General features: G+C 51.2%; 1 protein-coding gene across 2 annotated transcripts in view; it reads right to left on the reverse strand.

Annotated features, from left to right (window-relative positions):
• Positions 1 to 16,023, reverse strand: part of PLXNA4 (plexin A4) — a 614,743-nt gene that overhangs the window by 82,335 nt on the left and 516,385 nt on the right. For both annotated transcript variants that reach the window (XM_081243430.1, XM_081243431.1), the window contains 4 exons: positions 11,988 to 12,111; positions 11,102 to 11,255; positions 9,785 to 9,884; positions 6,816 to 6,930 (listed from right to left, as the gene is read on the reverse strand). In XM_081243430.1, coding sequence (XP_081099556.1) covers positions 6,816 to 6,930; positions 9,785 to 9,884; positions 11,102 to 11,255; positions 11,988 to 12,111 — 493 coding nt within the window. The remainder of the gene's footprint in view (positions 1 to 6,815; positions 6,931 to 9,784; positions 9,885 to 11,101; positions 11,256 to 11,987; positions 12,112 to 16,023) is intronic.

A 16,023-nucleotide genomic window follows, 5' to 3' on the forward strand; every position in this document is an offset into this window, starting at 1 on the left:
TGAGCCACAATTACTGAGCCTGTGCGTCTGGAGCCTGTGCTCCGCAACAAGAGAGGCCACGATAGTGAGAGGCCCGTGCACCGCGATGAAGAGTGGCCCCCGCTTGCCACAACTAGAGAAAGCCCTCGCACAGAAACGAAGACCCAACACAGCAAAAATAAAAATAAATAAATTAATAAACTCCTACCCCCAACATAAAAAAACAAACATACTGCCCTTCTCTCTTCAAGGAAGATATTTCTCTGAACAATCATTTGAAAGGGCCAGCTCTTGGAGGGTAGAAAACACCTACATTTAGCAAGGTTATTTGGAGACAAATGCATACAGTAAGAACCAGATTCACTTGGAGTCTGTTTGGCCCGTGGCTATGTTCTGCAGTCCTGAGAATGGGCTGAGGTTGGGGAGAAGGGTGGCTTGAGGTGCAAGGAGATCTTTAAATGTCTTGACTTTCAGTAAGTGGCTCCAGCGGGCTCCAGGTCCATCATCTAGCCCTGTGCATATTTTGGTTTCCACTGAAATGCACACAGAGGTAAAGACAGCACCGCTAATTGCAGGGGGAGTATCAACATATGAGAGCAAGAGAGATGCCTTTCCATCTCCCACATCCAGCATGTCGGTGGCTGCTTTATACAGAGGTTTCATTGCATATTTAAATAATTGAACACGACATAAAGAATGCTGCCCAGCTGGGAGAGGAAAAGCTGCCTTCAGGGCTGGTGCTTCCTCGGGAGGGGGTGGTGGGCTGTGGATTTACAGTCCCTAGTGTGTTTACAAGATGAGGGCTCTAATTCTCTCAGTTGTTACCGCAAGGCTGGGGGGAGCTGGGTAGGGGCAGCACAGAGGGGGCAGCTAAGGGCTAAGTAAATTGCAGGTCACCCCTCCCCCCGCGTCACCTCAGCCCCCATCAATTCCAAAGACAAGTCAGCACTAGCCACAACCAACCCCCAAAATTTACACTCACCTTCTCTCAGACCCATGGTGCCCAGTACAAAAATGCAATGCACCATATATTTTCTTTGCTGTCCCCCAAGTTTATGCCATTAACGTGATCTACGATGGGCTGGTTTATGGAGAGAGCAAAGTAATAACACAAAAAGGAAATACCCATAATCCTAAGTGGGGGAAGGGCAGATGAGATTGATGGAAAGTGCAGTTGAGTGGAGAGGTGGCAACCCAGGACTGGAATACCTGCAGTGGGAGTGGCGCACAGGGGTTTGGCTTTGTTTCCTCAAAGGAGGGTGAAGGGCACGGCAAGGGTGCTTCCGTTCCCTCCGGTTGGATCCCAGAGGACCGTAAGAAGGGGAGCTGAATCGCTGACAAGGTGGGCTGGCCTGAGCTCCTCCAAGTCCAGTTGGGGATAAATGCCCTTGGCCTGCCCTGTCTCTGGGCATGGGGCTTATTTCAGCAGCTGTCCCGGGGCCCGGACTTTCCCTGCTTTGCCAGCGCTTGAGTCCCAGGGAGGACTGACCTTGGGATCAGCAGATTTCCCGATACCTGTCCTGGCAACAGATTCAACTCAGCGGTATCGGGGTGGTAGGGGATTTGGGGAGAAACTTTCAAGCACAGCTTTGGAAATCAAATGGAATTCATTTTGCCTCTTCTGATCTTACAATTGTTCTCTGGAGGAAATGCTCTGGTTGAACTTCTAGAAGAGAGGGGCTGCAGGAACTTCCTCTTTGAGCCTATATTTAATGCGCCAGATGTGCCTCGGCTTCCTCGCAAAGCCTATCCAGCCTGGAGCCCAGAGAATGCAGCTTCAGCCGCAGCTCACTTTGCTTTTCAGTTCAGATGAGAAATAACAGCAAAATAGTCCGGCGAGGATAAATTCTTGTCAGTGGCTTTGCTTTTCCATGAAGTTCGTCTTTGTTCCCCAAGGATCACTGTTATTGAGTGTGTGGGCCTGATGGAGGGCTCAGGTCACCCAGCAGAGGAGCCTGGGGATGCCAAAGCCACTTGGAGACCAGTGGTCCCTCCCGCCTGGTGGAGGTGAGAGTGTGGCCCTGTTCATGGCGGCCCCGGTGAAAGGCCATTCCAGTGGGAAGCAAGGAGTCTCGGCTGATACTGGGAGAACAGGACTGAAAAGACTCTGTGGTCCCACTTCAGCTCTCCCTCGCCTTTCTCTCCCTCTTCTCTTTGGTACCCAGGATCTGGCAGCTGATCTAAAGACCCAGGGTTGTTATCACAATGTCATCATTAGTTGAAACAAAATCATTCCTTGTAACTGGAACAGAGTGACTATAAACAACATATGTTATTGGGCGTTCTATTTCTAATAATTGTAATTACTCGAGAATACTTGCCATTAATATACTAACAACAGTGATTGACCAGTTCTCTGTTCCAGACCAATAACTTCACCTGAATGCACTCTTTGTTCAGGGGAAAAAAAAGAGGTAATTCAACACGCCTGGTGATAGTCAACAAAGCCAGTGTTGAAACTGGAAGACGCCCGGATGAAAGCCTTCCTAGGGATACAGGATGCTGCTGGGGAGTTGAAGGGCCACCTGGCAGCCTCCCTCTTGGCTAACAAAAGGCCTCTGTCTGCATCCTCACACTCAAAGGTTGAAAGCAAACGAAAACCGAGGGACTTCCAGAGAATCGCTGGGCCTGGGTCTCCCCCTCATTCCCAGGGTGAGTCTGGCTCTGGAAGTCCAGGGGAGCTCCAGGCCTGAGGCTCTGTGAGCCCCCCTATTGGGCAGAACCGGGAGACCTAGGCCACACTTGGACACTCACCCAGTAAGACCACTTCTTGGGCATGGATTTCTCTTTGGTGCTCTCCAGATGATTTCCACTGATACTTACAGAACTTTAGCAATCATGTGGACCAATGGTCCCATTTTACACATCTCTAAATACAGATCTACAGATCTCTTACACACCTTTAAACCTCCCACAATGCCCCGCGTATGGGAAATGTTCAAGAAGTGGGTAATGTAGGATGAGAGGTGACCTGTAACAATGCTCCAGAGTATCATGCCATGAATAAGCTCTTCCCCTGGCGCATGGAGAGGGGACACTTGTGCCTGGGGCTTCTACAAAATCATCTTTCAGACGTGTAATTTTCTTTTGTTACCCCTTATTCCTGTTACCAGCTCTTCCCAGAAACAAAAATATAGAAAACAAAGCAACGACATTAAAAAAAGATCATTAGGGCTTCCCTGGTGGCGCAGTGGTTGAGAGTCCACCTGCCGATGCAGGGGACACGGGTGCGTGCCCCGGTCCGGGAAGATCCCACATGCCATGGAGCAGCTGGGCCTGTGAGCCATGGCCACTGAGCCTGCACGTCCGGAGACTGTGCTCCGCGACGGGAGAGGCCACAACAGTGAGAGGTCCGCATACAGCATTAAAAAAAAAAAAAAAAAAAAAAAAAAAGATCATTATATTTCTGTTAGCAGCCGGGGCTTTTTTTTAAGCTCTGAGGACAATGACCTTTCTCCGCTGACCTGCAGTGGCTGGAATCAGCGAACAGTCCACAAATATTTACTTCTTTTCCCCTTATCTCCAGGAAAACGCTGCTACAACAACCATCATGAGGTGGTCAACTCTGGCCTCTCCTCTGTGTTATATTCAAAATGGTCCATTACTGAGCTGGGTAGAATGCAGCCTCCAATTGTGGACCAGGAGCACAGGCTTAAAACTTCCTTCTCTTAGAATAAATAAGCATCCAAGAAAAAGAGAAGCCAAAGTTAATTCCATTCAGTGAAGTGGTAAGGGACGCATGGCGATTCCAAGATACCTGGGAGCCTGTCACTGTGATGGCTTGCCAGGCTCACGGTAAAAGGGCTCGTGTAAAATGGAAAGAGTTGGGGGGGCCACAGCGGTGGGTTTGTTCTTCTTCACATCCCTCCATCCGTCACGTTCCTCCAGGCTTCTTCCTCTTCTGGGGACCCTGGCACCACACCCTCTGAGGTTCTGTGAATCCCCAGTGACCTCTGCCACCACCAGGTACACATGGGTGCTGTGCCTGGCTTGCAGTCTGGGCACCTGAAGACATTATTCTTTTATGGAGATCCCTGAATTGCACTGGGAAACGTGGTGGGCTATTGTTTTATTCTTTTCTAGGTTTTTTTCCTTTCTGAGCAGCAGGTGCCAGCTGCTTTTACATATTTAAAAGAAAGAAAGTTGGGACAAGAGGGGCAAACAAGACAGAAAAAGCAGACATTTGAAAACCTCCTTCAAGGTAATTAAATGATTAGGGGCCTTTGAAATCCACCAGAGAGCTCAGTTGTCTCTGTTTTCATTTTATTCTCGGGCCTCTCCACACATGAAATCCCTGCCAGATACACCAGACTGGAAACCTGGAGAGAGCCTGAAAACCTCTTTGTCTCCACTGCCATCAAGTTACTTGTAGGTTTCTGAACAACATAAGAAGAGGTGCTTCCTGGGCTCTTAGCCCCTGGTTGGGTGGGTCAACCAGCCCTTCTTCTGCTTGTGACCCTGCACCCCAAGACAAAGGCCCAGGATTGAGGGGAATGGATAGCCTTCTTTTAAATTTCTTTTTAAAAAAATATTTTATTTATTTATTTGTTTGGCTGTGCCAGGTCTTAGTTAGGGCATGCGGGATCTTTTAGTTGCGCATGGGGGCTCTTCGTTGCAGCACGCATGCAGGATCTAGCTCCCCAACCAGGGACTGAACCCAGGCCCCATGCACTGGGGGCGCAAAGTCTCAACTGCTGGACCACCAGGGAAGTCCCAAGAATGTACAGCCTTTCATCAGGGTCTTCATGCCAAGGTGTGCCCCTTTGCTGTCAGACCCCTGTCTGTCCTATTAGCTTTAGCTCCACTTTGTCTTAGTTAAAAAAAAAAAGCAGCAGAGAATTGACACATAAAAATTAGATTCACATTCCTACTTAAAGCCAAGACATAACTCCTTTTCTCCCTTTCCCTATGAAGGGATAATCTAGGTCTGGGTCTCTTTTTCAGATTACGAATTCAGAGCAGCCGTTCCCAGCCACAGACAGACCCCATCGCAGAGGCAGAGGGCCTGTGTCTAGAGACTTCCATAGCCTCTTCTTGTTCTGGTCTGAAACCTACAAGTGACTTGATGGGAGCAGAGAGAAAGAGGTTCTCAGGCTCTCTCCAGCTTTCCAGGCTGGTGTATCTAGCAGGGATTTCCTGTGTGGAGAGGCCCAAGAATAAAAGGAAAGCAGACACAACTGAGCTATCTGGTGGATTTCAAAGGCTCCTAATCATTTAATTACCTTGAAGGAGGTTTTCAAATTTCTGCTTTTTCTGTCTTTTTTGCCCCTCTTGTCTGCCCACCCACCCAATTGGGAGCATTCTTTCCCCTTGACAGCCTCACCATTCCTTGCCTTTCCCTCTACAAAGGATTGCTCCGCCCATTCTCTACCCCGAGAACTCCTGCTCAGCCACCAGAGCTTGGGAAAGTGGGATCCGGGGCTGGACATCTGTCATCGCCAGACACACTTCAGTCATTTTTCCTGGGGGAGGAGAGCTCAACGCAGCAGATGCTGGTGGTGGGGTGTCCTTTGCTCCTGCCTTTCAGAGACAAGACAGCTTCCCTCCTGCCATCAAGGGTTTGGCCTAAGTTAGGGTTCCTAGCCGGGTAGGAGTCTGGGGGTGGGCCTCTCTGTTCTCACCACGCCTCATCCAGTCCCCCAAACAGCCCTTATGCTTTCTGCACCTGGACAGTTCCCTGTTCTCACAGCTATGGCTTTGCCACATGGTCATGGCACCTGTGTGGCTGTGTGAAGGGGGCTGCAAGGTACACCCAAGACTTGGGGGTAGGAGAGATGTTGGAGCCTGAGTCCAGCGTTGGCCGAGAGAGTGCCCTGTCTTTGCATTCAGTGGGGTCTAACCAACACGATACAGATACAGATATATAGATATAGATATAGATATATCACCTCTCTATCTTCCTATTCTCAGCAACAGCATTCTAAACCACTGTTCAGAACCACCGGCCCAATGGTTGGAGTCACACAAGCACCATAATGTTTGAACAACAGCAGACTTTTCCAAAATGTGTTTACACCCATTATCCTTGAGGTCTTTGCCCACAAACTTACAATCTCAGAGAGGAAACAACATACGCAGAGAGTATTTCTATTATGGTGATGAAGAGTTTTCAAGGATAAGACTAAAGATCAGGAGGGAACAGAAACAGTGTCTTAGCCACGGAGCCTGACTCTGTGTCAAGTGATTTGCAGACTGGACTGTGCAGCAGAATCGCACACTGCTGACCACAGCCCCGAGGGGTCATCCAGCTGGTGGAGAGGATGGAGAGGGAGATTTTCGCATCTCTGACCAGGACCCAGGTGATGAGGATGCTGATGCTGCTGATTTGGGGACCACACTTTGAAAACCACCCTCAGGTAGTGACCACCCTCTCATTCTTATCTTTCTCTCCCTTTTACTCAACTTGACTTCTTTGATCTCAGCTCTGCTCTGTGGACAGTGCTCTGAGGGGCCGCTGAGCAGGCTGTACACAGTCCTGCTGTGTACTTACAATTATTTCTAGGACACACACGGACACACACACACACACACACACACACACACACACACACACACACACACCTCTCTGGGATTGTTCTGGAACTCACTTGGTATGTAGAGGGTCCTGCTGGATGGAATGACCTGGAATGCACCTCTGTCTGGTAACTGAACCTCCAGGACTGACCCAGAGCTCAGAGCTTTGCTTGTTTACTGCTTTCGTGAAGCGGTCCCTTAAGAGTTGGGGTTGGGGAGCAAGGGGGTGGTCCTGCCTTTGTTTTCTCTTCTTAAGGGAAGACCTACCTGCGTGTCCCACGCTCACAGCAAGCAGCCCTCATGGCTCTGGCTGCGGGACCTACCTCAGGCAGCCTCACCCGGCCTTCCTGGAAGGAGCAAGTCTTGGGGTCATGGGTGCAGACATGCCGGTATTTACACCAGTGGCAGCGGTATGGGCTCTCCACGCAGGACAGGCACCTGGGCACAGAGGAGGAAGAGGCACACGTCACAGAACCTGCATGAACCAAAAGCAGAAAGCCTAAGACTCTAGGGCCTAGCAAAACATGTTTTCATAGTAGGAGAAACCACCTTCAAACACTCAGGAAGAGTAGATCTTGTAAAAATCCACCCCTTGGGCTTCCCTGGTGGCGCAGTGGTTGAGAGTCCGCCTGCCGATGCAGGGGACACGGGTTCGTGCCCCGGTCCGGGAAGATCCCACATGCCGTGGAGCGGCTGGGCCCGTGAGCCATGGCCGCTGAGCTGCGCGTCTGGAGCCTGTGCTCCGCAATGCGAGAGGCCACAACAGTGAGAGGCCCGCGTACCAAAAAAAAAAAAAAAAAAAAAAAAAAAAAAATCCACCCCTTTTCTCTCCAAGTCCTCAGGAAGCCAAGAGTCTCTGGCCTCCGCCCTCACTCAGGTAGCTGACAACCCCGATCCCCCAAGAGCCTCATCAACCACCCTCCATTTTTTTTTTTTTTTTTTTTTTTTTTTTTTTTTTTTTTTCAGTATGTGTGCCTCTCCCGTTGCGGAGCACAGGCTCCGGACGCGCAGGCTCAGTGGACCTGGCTCACGGACCCAGTTGCTCCGCGGCATGTGGGATCTTCCCAGACCGGGGCACGAACCCTTGTCCCCTGCATCGACAGGCGGACTCTCAACCACTGTGCCACCAGGGAAGCCCCCACCCTCCATTTTTATAGGATGGCGCCCTCTTTTGCTGAATTGGGAAACAATGAAGTCTGCAGTAGAGGGGCTCATCCAGAGAACCCATAAGAGTTAGGACTAACAGTGAAATTGACTTTTAGTTCAAATTGACTCCAGGGTCTCTGCTGACAAGGACCCACATGGACACACCTTTGCAGAGGAAGGTCCTGAGGCTACCCCCTCAGTGTGATGGGCAGAGTCAGCAACCCTACCTCTACTCACCATTCCCAGGAAACACAGGCAACTTTATAAAAGCTACTTCCTGTTTAAAACCCAACAGGGTTCCAAAGGGTCGAACCCAAATGCCTTGCCATGCAGGCCAAGGCCTCTGTGGTGTCTAGATCCACTGTCCCCACATGTGTCTGGTGCTTCAGTCAAGAACAGGCCATGCTCTCCCCATGCTGTCCTTCTACCTGGAGTACCATTTCCTCTACCTCATCATCTCCTCCTCCTTCTTTGACCAACGGAGAGTTGGTCTCACTGGGGCCCTCATCCTATTCATCCTTTTGTTTCTGCCTCTGGAACAGTATTGTTGTATTATATTTTACTTATTCATTGTTCTGTTCATCCACTGGTCCACTTGGCCATAATTCTTGGGGGGTAGAGATTGAGTCTTTGCATCTTATTAATTTTTGATCCTCCTTGTCTTGCATATAGGATGCTTAAAATCATTTTATGGACTAAATGGCAACTTCAAACATGATTTCATCCACCTATTCTACTTTCTTAGAGGGGCAAAAGGGGAGTGAGGGATTAGGTCACCAAGTGGTAAAGACATGGCAAGCTCTGTGGGAAGAAGCAGGAAGAGAATTCCAATGTCGAAGCCGTTTGGCTGGGAGGACTGACTGCCTCTTACTGGAGTGCCAAAGAGAGCCAAGCTCTGGACTCACAGCTGTCATAACCTAGAGCCCCAAATATCTATGGTTATGTTAACTAGCTTGTCCTATATGGAGAAGAAAACAGGACATTATATTAAAGCAAGCAAAGCTTTTTGAGATCAGGTTCTATGGCTTTCAAACTGTGCTCTATGGAACCCTGGGGGTTCCGTGGAGCTCCTCTGGAGACTGTGTGAGACGTATGGGGTTCCTAGACAGAGGGGTTCCAGGTCCCCATGACCCTCAACCATCTCCTGCTTCCATCTATTTTGTATATTGGGCTTTCACACCTAATTTTGGTTGAAGAAAGGTTTCTATGGTGAAAAACAGGTTTGTACCTTCTCAATATTATCCAGGCCCATCATTTTGGAGAGGAAATAATAATATAGTAACAGTAAAATGTACAGTGCCTGAACAGTCGGCCAGACATGGCTCTAACCGCTCTCCTTGTAATAGCTCTTCTAGCCCTCGCAGCCATCCTGTGGGCTGAGCAGGGCTGATGAGCAGGGGCAGCAACCAGCGATGTCCCAGCTGATGGGACTGTGCCCTTGCCATGTCAGCTGTTAAATACTTGGGTGACGCCCCAGGAGGAGGACTACTATTTCCTCATTTACAGAGGATACTGGGGCACAGAAGGGTTACTTTTCCTAGCTGGTCTGACTCCAGAGCCCAAGCCTCCATCGTCCGTGGCTTCCCCTGGGAAAAAGTGGAGGCTTCAGTCAAACAGAGCCAGAGCTGGAGCCAGAGCCAGAGCTAGAACCCCACCTTAGGCCAAAGCCTGCCTCTGACCATTGCCAGGCTGAGTCCTGACCCAGCCTGCAGGGGACTGTGCAGAGCTGAGCGTTCGTTCAGGTGACTTATTGGACCACTGCCTGGACACACATGGGGCCTTCTCTCCCTCCCCAGACCCCTCTTCTCACCTGGGGTGCTGGCCGCTCTGTTCTTCAGGTAATAAGCACCCCCCTCCTCAACAGATGGTGGAAAGTGAATCACGTTAGCAGACTTACGCCAGAGAAGATGTAAGGGCTGGGGACTTGGAGGTCCCCAGCCCACAGGTTATCACTCTGCCCATTCTAGCCTCTTCCCATTAACCCTGTGGGTGCCAGAGGAGGGAGTCCCTCTCCTTCTGGGGGTGAAGGAGTCGCCTTACAGGGCCTCTAGATGGTAAGTCCTTGGGAAAGTGGTAGGGTCTTCTATCTTTGGATGAACTTTGACCCCAGAAACAGGGAGCTGAGTGAGGCTGGAGGAGCACTTACGAATTGTGGACGCTGCAGTTGTAGAAGACAAAGGTGGTGCTGGCAAAGGTCATGCCTGTCTCCTTCGACTTGAGCTGCAGCTGGACGACATGGTGGTCCCCTGTGGGCGGAGCCAGCCATGAGGTGGAGGTGGGGTGGGGGACGGCCACTGCCCCGTGTCGGGTCCCACTGAGAGTAATGCACCCTGGCAAAGGGGAGCCCACTCTCCAGGGGGTGTGCTCAGCTCTAACCGGATTCGGATTCAGTCGGGCCCGGTCCCAGAACAACCCCGAGAACAGCTGCAGAGGATGATTCTGGTCTACTTCCCCTTCCACACTGTATTCCCGGCACCCACCTCTCATTTGCTCACCAGGTCCTTTCCTGTCTACACACACACACACACGGACAGGTATTCAAATGTGCATTCACATACATGATGTCCATGCAGCCCTCACAGAATTACAAATACACACATTGATTAGCTTCCAGGAGAAACACATAGACTCTTGGCAATGCTGTCACAAATTATGCCAGAGGTTTTACACGTGGGTGTGTGAGCACTCACGAGCCCGTTCCCCATCTCTGTAAGGAAAGACCCTGTGCTGACACCCCCTCCTCTGGTGGGCTCCCTTCGGGCAGACATCCCTGGAATCCTCAGCTGGCACCAGGGAGGAGCTGGGGCCCACGGTTAATTCACAGCCCTGACCTCAGGCCCCTTGTTCTGTGCCTTCCCTGAGAAGTTCATTAATCAATCAGCTCGGAACAAATGTGACAAGCCCAAATGGGAGGGCCAACATGGAAGCAGGATGCCCAGGCCGGCCTGTCCCTCTCAGCACTGGGCCTCTCCACCCTGCCCTTCTCGTGGCAGCCGGCCAGCAACAGGAAGCTCCGGGGAGGCGGGGCGGGAGTGGTGGGGGGGCAATGGTTCAGGGTCAGAGACCCAGCAGTGCAGGCAGGAGGGAAGGAACCAGATGACCCCTGCACCCCACCCCTCCTCCCGTGCCCCTCCATGCCAGCCCTCTCATGCTCCAGCATGACCTCTGAACTTGACCGGCACACTCTGCCACTGTGCTGGCCTTTCCCTCTCCTGCCCTCTTGGCACCACTCCTCACCCAGGGCGAGGTTGACTCCTGGATGCTCACCTGCTTTCAGTTCCAAAGGCAGCGGAGGGACACTCCATCCCCCTCTTCCTGTGACATCCCTACCAACGCACGCCGCGTCCTCTGACCCTCCCCTCCTGTGCGCTCCCTCGATCCCGCGTGTGTGTCCTGAGTTCTCATCATCCAGGCGGCAGGAGGAAGGACTTGCCACCCTGCTGTGCCTCTGGGGACCACTCACCGTTCTCCGTGATGATCCGGGGCACCTCCTTGGCTGCTGGGGAGTAGCACTGGATCTGATTGCCTACCACCAGCCCATCCATCTCTGAGAGGTCCTCGAAGGTGCAGTTGACACCAGCTGACAGCTCTGGGACATTGTACGTCTCCAGGACCAGCTGTGAACAGCCAGGCAGGGGGAGAGAGAGGAGGAGAGAGAAATGGGGAAAAGAAGGTATGGAATAAAGGAAGAAAGAGGGAGAGCAAGAGAGATCAGAGAGAAAGAGAAGCAAGACAAGCATGAGGCAATATTGACATACAGAAGAAGAGACCCCATGTACGACAGCAGAGGATGGAGAAGGTGGAGGGACAGTAGGAGACAGAGGCAAAAGAAACAAGCGTCTGAATGGATGTGGCCCCAGGAAACAGAACGCGTAGGGGATTTGTAGGTGGAGAGAGGCCCCGGGCAGGACTGAGGCCCCAGGGAACTGCTGGTCAGGCTCCCCTCCGTTACCCCCAACTTTGGAAGATGGCAACACCAACCACAAGGTGCCCAGCAAGAACGTGGGTGCCATCGCCCCCTTTTCTCCCTCTGCACATACATCTCCCCCATCTCAGAGACAAGGATAGTGCTCCCAACACTGTCCCTCTCTTGGTCACTCTTCCAGTCATTTTTGGTGTCAGTTTTCCCTGTCTTTCTACCCCTTGCGCATAAAGCCTCTTCCCCGATATTCCTACAAATGTCCCCATCTTCCATCCCCGGGGACACATTCTTTAACACCCCTGCCCTGCTCTGGAGCCGCCTTGCTGGCCAGCTAGGCCCAGCCCTCCTGAGGGGTGTTGGGCTGAGGCCCTTTTGGGCGGGGGGAGGGCTCTTCTGACATCCCTGGATCCCGGTCCCACGGCCTTACCAGGACATTGTACTGAGAGACGGAGATATTGCTGGGATGGACGGTCAGTCGGACGCACTGCTTCATCTCAGAGGCAAACCTGCGGGGCTCTCTGGACCGCTCACAGCGTTCCTTCCGGGTGCACCTGGGAAGGACAGAGCGACTGATCAGGGACTCAGGAGGAGACCGCTGGTCCAGCGAGGGGCCGGCGCGGAGGTCAGGCATCGCCAGCAGCTCCTAGGACATGTCCGAACTGAGCATGCCCAGGACTAACCTTCTAGTTTCCTTCCTCCAGCCTGGTCCTCCCCCATCAAGCCCAAATTGGAAGAAGAAGGTAATTCCAATCACTGGTTGTCACATGTGAAACCCTGAGAGTCAACCCTGAGAGTCACCCCAGAGTACCCTCAGGGCCTCCTCATTCACAGAAAGAGCTGGAAGTCCTGTCTATTCCCCCTCCCCACTCAGCCTCAGCCCCCCACCCCCACCCTTCACAAACCGAGACTGTTCTCTCCATGTATATCCTCTTTCCGATTTCCTCGGCTTTGCGCACACAGCTCCTCTGTCTACACTGCCCTCTCGCCACGTTTCCCCATTCCAACTTCTACCTGTCTCTCTAGACATGTTCAACTATAATGCATCTGCCGTGGGTCCCTCTTCCCACCAACCCACTCCCACCCCGGGCAAAGTTAAGAGCACTTTGGTGTTTCCCACCATCTAGAACTTCTTAGACTATATGACAATTATAAGGCTAAGCACAGCCCTCTCCTACCAAGTGTGAACTTCTCAAAAGAAGAAACTATGCCTGACTTGCTTTGGAATCCCCTGCATATCTCCTGCCCAGCAGACGAACGTAAACGTAGGTGGGCAGGAGGGAGGGGAGGAGGGATCAAAGTTGCCGAGTGTAGAAGTTCAGAGCTCGCTCTGGAGCCAGGCTGCATTGGATCCGAATCCCAGCTCCATGGCCCAGCATCACTGCTATAGAAGGTTCGCTATTATTGCCTAGTGTCCGTGTCCTATTATTGTTCAAAGTGTGCCTTGTCACCAGTGGATCACATCCAGGTGACCTGGGATCTTCTGGTCGTAACTGATGGGGGCTTGTGAAAGACGCACGTAAAAGTCAGGGTGGTCACCCAAATGCATTCATCACACATAGGGGAAGGCACTTAAGCTCTCAGCCAGGGCCAGGGCTTGCCCTGCCTTCCGGTGGGAGTTGACTGCTCAGAGGTATTTGACTTTCAGGGAACAGTATTTAATCCAAGCTGGAGAAGCCTGGTGAACACGGAGCTGCGCTGAGTGGCCATGATTTGGAACCTCTGGGCTACTGATTCTGCTGTGGGGTGGCGGTGAGGGAAAGCAGGGTCCTCAGAGGGACATGTTGAGGTAAGATGGGATTGCAGGGAAATCCCTCCTGAGTGCTGATCTCTTTTGGTTAAAGAGGAGAGACTCTGCCGAGAAGGGAGGATGTCAGGGGCTGTTGCAGGAGAGGAGGGAGCTCCAGGCAAGGAGCTGAGTAGGGAAGGGAACAGCCAGGGATATGGAAGGGAACATCTGTCTCAAGAAGCAGACGGGTGAGGGGTAGGGTAAAAGGTGAGGGGAGACAGGCACCTGGATACCCTGAGCTGCTCTCGGGGTGACTCTCAGGCACTGAGGAAACCTGCGGAGGCCTCTCCTCCCAGCCACGGGGAAGGAAGTATGTCATCCACATCACCTGGAGTTACCAATAGAGTCCAGGTAGAAAAGAGGCAACTCCTTCTCTCTTGCAGTGGGTACAAAGGAACTTGGTTGAGGGATCTCAAGACAAGGTCTATCTGCATGGTTTGCTGCTCCCAGAGTTCATGAGACTGCATCTTGGCCTCGGTGGGAAGGGCAGCCTAATAGTGGAGGGTCTGAGAGGAGAATTTAGCTGAGAAATCACTGAAGGCGTGGACTAAAGGAAGAAAGGGGAGATATGGACAGAAAGGATGACCTTGGAGTAAAGTGGATGTGTAATGCAGAAGTAAAACACAATTCTGAATAAAATAATCACGGCTACTAGTCATGGAGCTCTTCTTGGGCACCGTGATAAGGGGCTTACAGTTTATGTCACTGAAGTCTCCCAGCGATGATGGGAGGTAGGTAACCATTTTAAACCCCACCTTGTAGATCAGGAAACTACAGAGAGCAGTTAGTCACTTGTTCAAGGTCATCAGCTAATCAGAGGGAGCCTGTATGAACACAGATGAACTCTGGAGCCTCCCTTCTCACCCACTGTACTCTACCTCCCTGAAGCTTCTAGACTAAACACATTTTCCTTGCCATCCTGATGTCCCCTTCTGTGCTGAGGGCAATTTTAAAATGTCCTCTCAATCTTCGTCTCTATGCTAATCGCTGTTTTTGCCTGCCACTGGAAACACTTTGAGTATTACTGAGACTTGTGAATTCTCCAGGACCCGTGTAGGAATCTCATCCCAAGGCTGAAAGGTCAGATGGGAGTGTGACTGTCTCCAAGGCACCCCCCAGGCTGTTCTAGCAGACCCATGCCAACAAGGGCATCTGCCTGAAAGTCTGGGAAGTTAATTTACCAGGCTAGCTCCTCTGCGAGGACTTCATTGCCTCCAGCCATTAAGCTAATGTTATGGACTTTTCCAGGGTGTCTGCACTGACATCACCATTAATAGTGTTATTACTCCCATTAACAGCAGACCCAGAGAGCTGGTACAGACTTCAGTTATTCACTGACTCCCCAACTTTGAAGTTCCTATTTCCAAGAGCAATCAGTAGATCTGAAAAATGTCTTTGATTAAATTATGCAGAGAGGAAAAACGAAGCTGCTTTCAGCCCAAACATCACCTGAAGTTACCAAAGAGAGTCCAGATAGAAAAGAGGCAACTCCTTCTCTCTTGCAGGAGGTACAAAGGAACTTGGTTGAGGGATCTCAAGACAAGGTCTATCTGCATGTTTTGCTGCTCCCAGAGTTCATGAGGCTGCATCTTTCCATGGCTCCCGAGAACCCACAACTAAACAGGTATCATCTCCTGCAGATGTAGGTCTTACCAGGGAAGCCACCCGTGGCTTACAATTTTAAACATCCCATCTAACTGTGTAATCTTGGGCAAATTACTTAACCTCTTGCTGCCTCAGTTTTCTCATCTATAAAATGGGGACAAAATAGTACCTACCTAAAAGGGTTATTATCATGAGGGTTAAAAGATGATGCAAGTAAAGCATTTAGAACAGAGCATAGCTCATACATAATAAGCCCTCAGTAAAACCTAGTATTACCCCATCCCTCCTCTGCTTTCCCATCCAAGCCCTCCAAACTGCAGCTGATGCATAAGCACAGATCTCCTCCCAGACTGGACCACGGGGCAAATCAAAGATGAAAAGACGGCAACGGCTGCAGCACTTTTCCTCTTAATGACGGAGGGGGAGCCCCAGATGGCAGGATGGAGCAAAGAGGAAAAGAGTAGTCTGGGCCGTAGCTCTGCTTTCTTCCTAGCTGTCAAAGGGTATTGAGAACTCAGCTCTCTTCGTGGAAAGTCAAGTTTAAGGTCAGTGTCAGGGATGTTTTGACATTTCTACTATCCCTCAGGGCCCATGAGGGGGGAAGCTGCAAATGTTCAAAAGCACAGACAATTGACCTTCGAAGTGATAGGAAAATGTAGGGGAAGAATGGATTCCTTCTGAGTTCTTAAAGGGTCTGTCAGGGTAATGGCCTCCTGCTCTTCTGGGACTGTGATTTTCCATTAGGCCAGGCAAGAGCTAGGGAACGTGCAAAGGGTTAATTCATGACCCCTGGGTCGGGGGGCTTAGATGTTTCCTTCAAAGGAGCTCCAGGTACTTCCAAAAGCACGTCCTTGCAATCCACTGTGGGGACACCTTGGACATGGTGGAAGACCCTGCTTCATCATTTTCCAGGCAGGACTCAAACAGTGCATGCTATTTGGCTTTGAGTTTCCAGACAGTCATCCCTGCCAGCGTCACTGACACTCCCAGGAAACGCAGACCTGCAGGTGGCCAGCAGGAAGCAGGCTGCAGGAACACAGCCCGGGCCCCAGAACTGGAGTCTGGCCCCTCT

The sequence above is a fragment of the Mesoplodon bidens genome (genome assembly GCF_964165515.1).
Source record: "Mesoplodon bidens genome assembly, chromosome: 9".
Taxonomy (NCBI): domain Eukaryota; kingdom Metazoa; phylum Chordata; class Mammalia; order Artiodactyla; family Ziphiidae; genus Mesoplodon; species Mesoplodon bidens.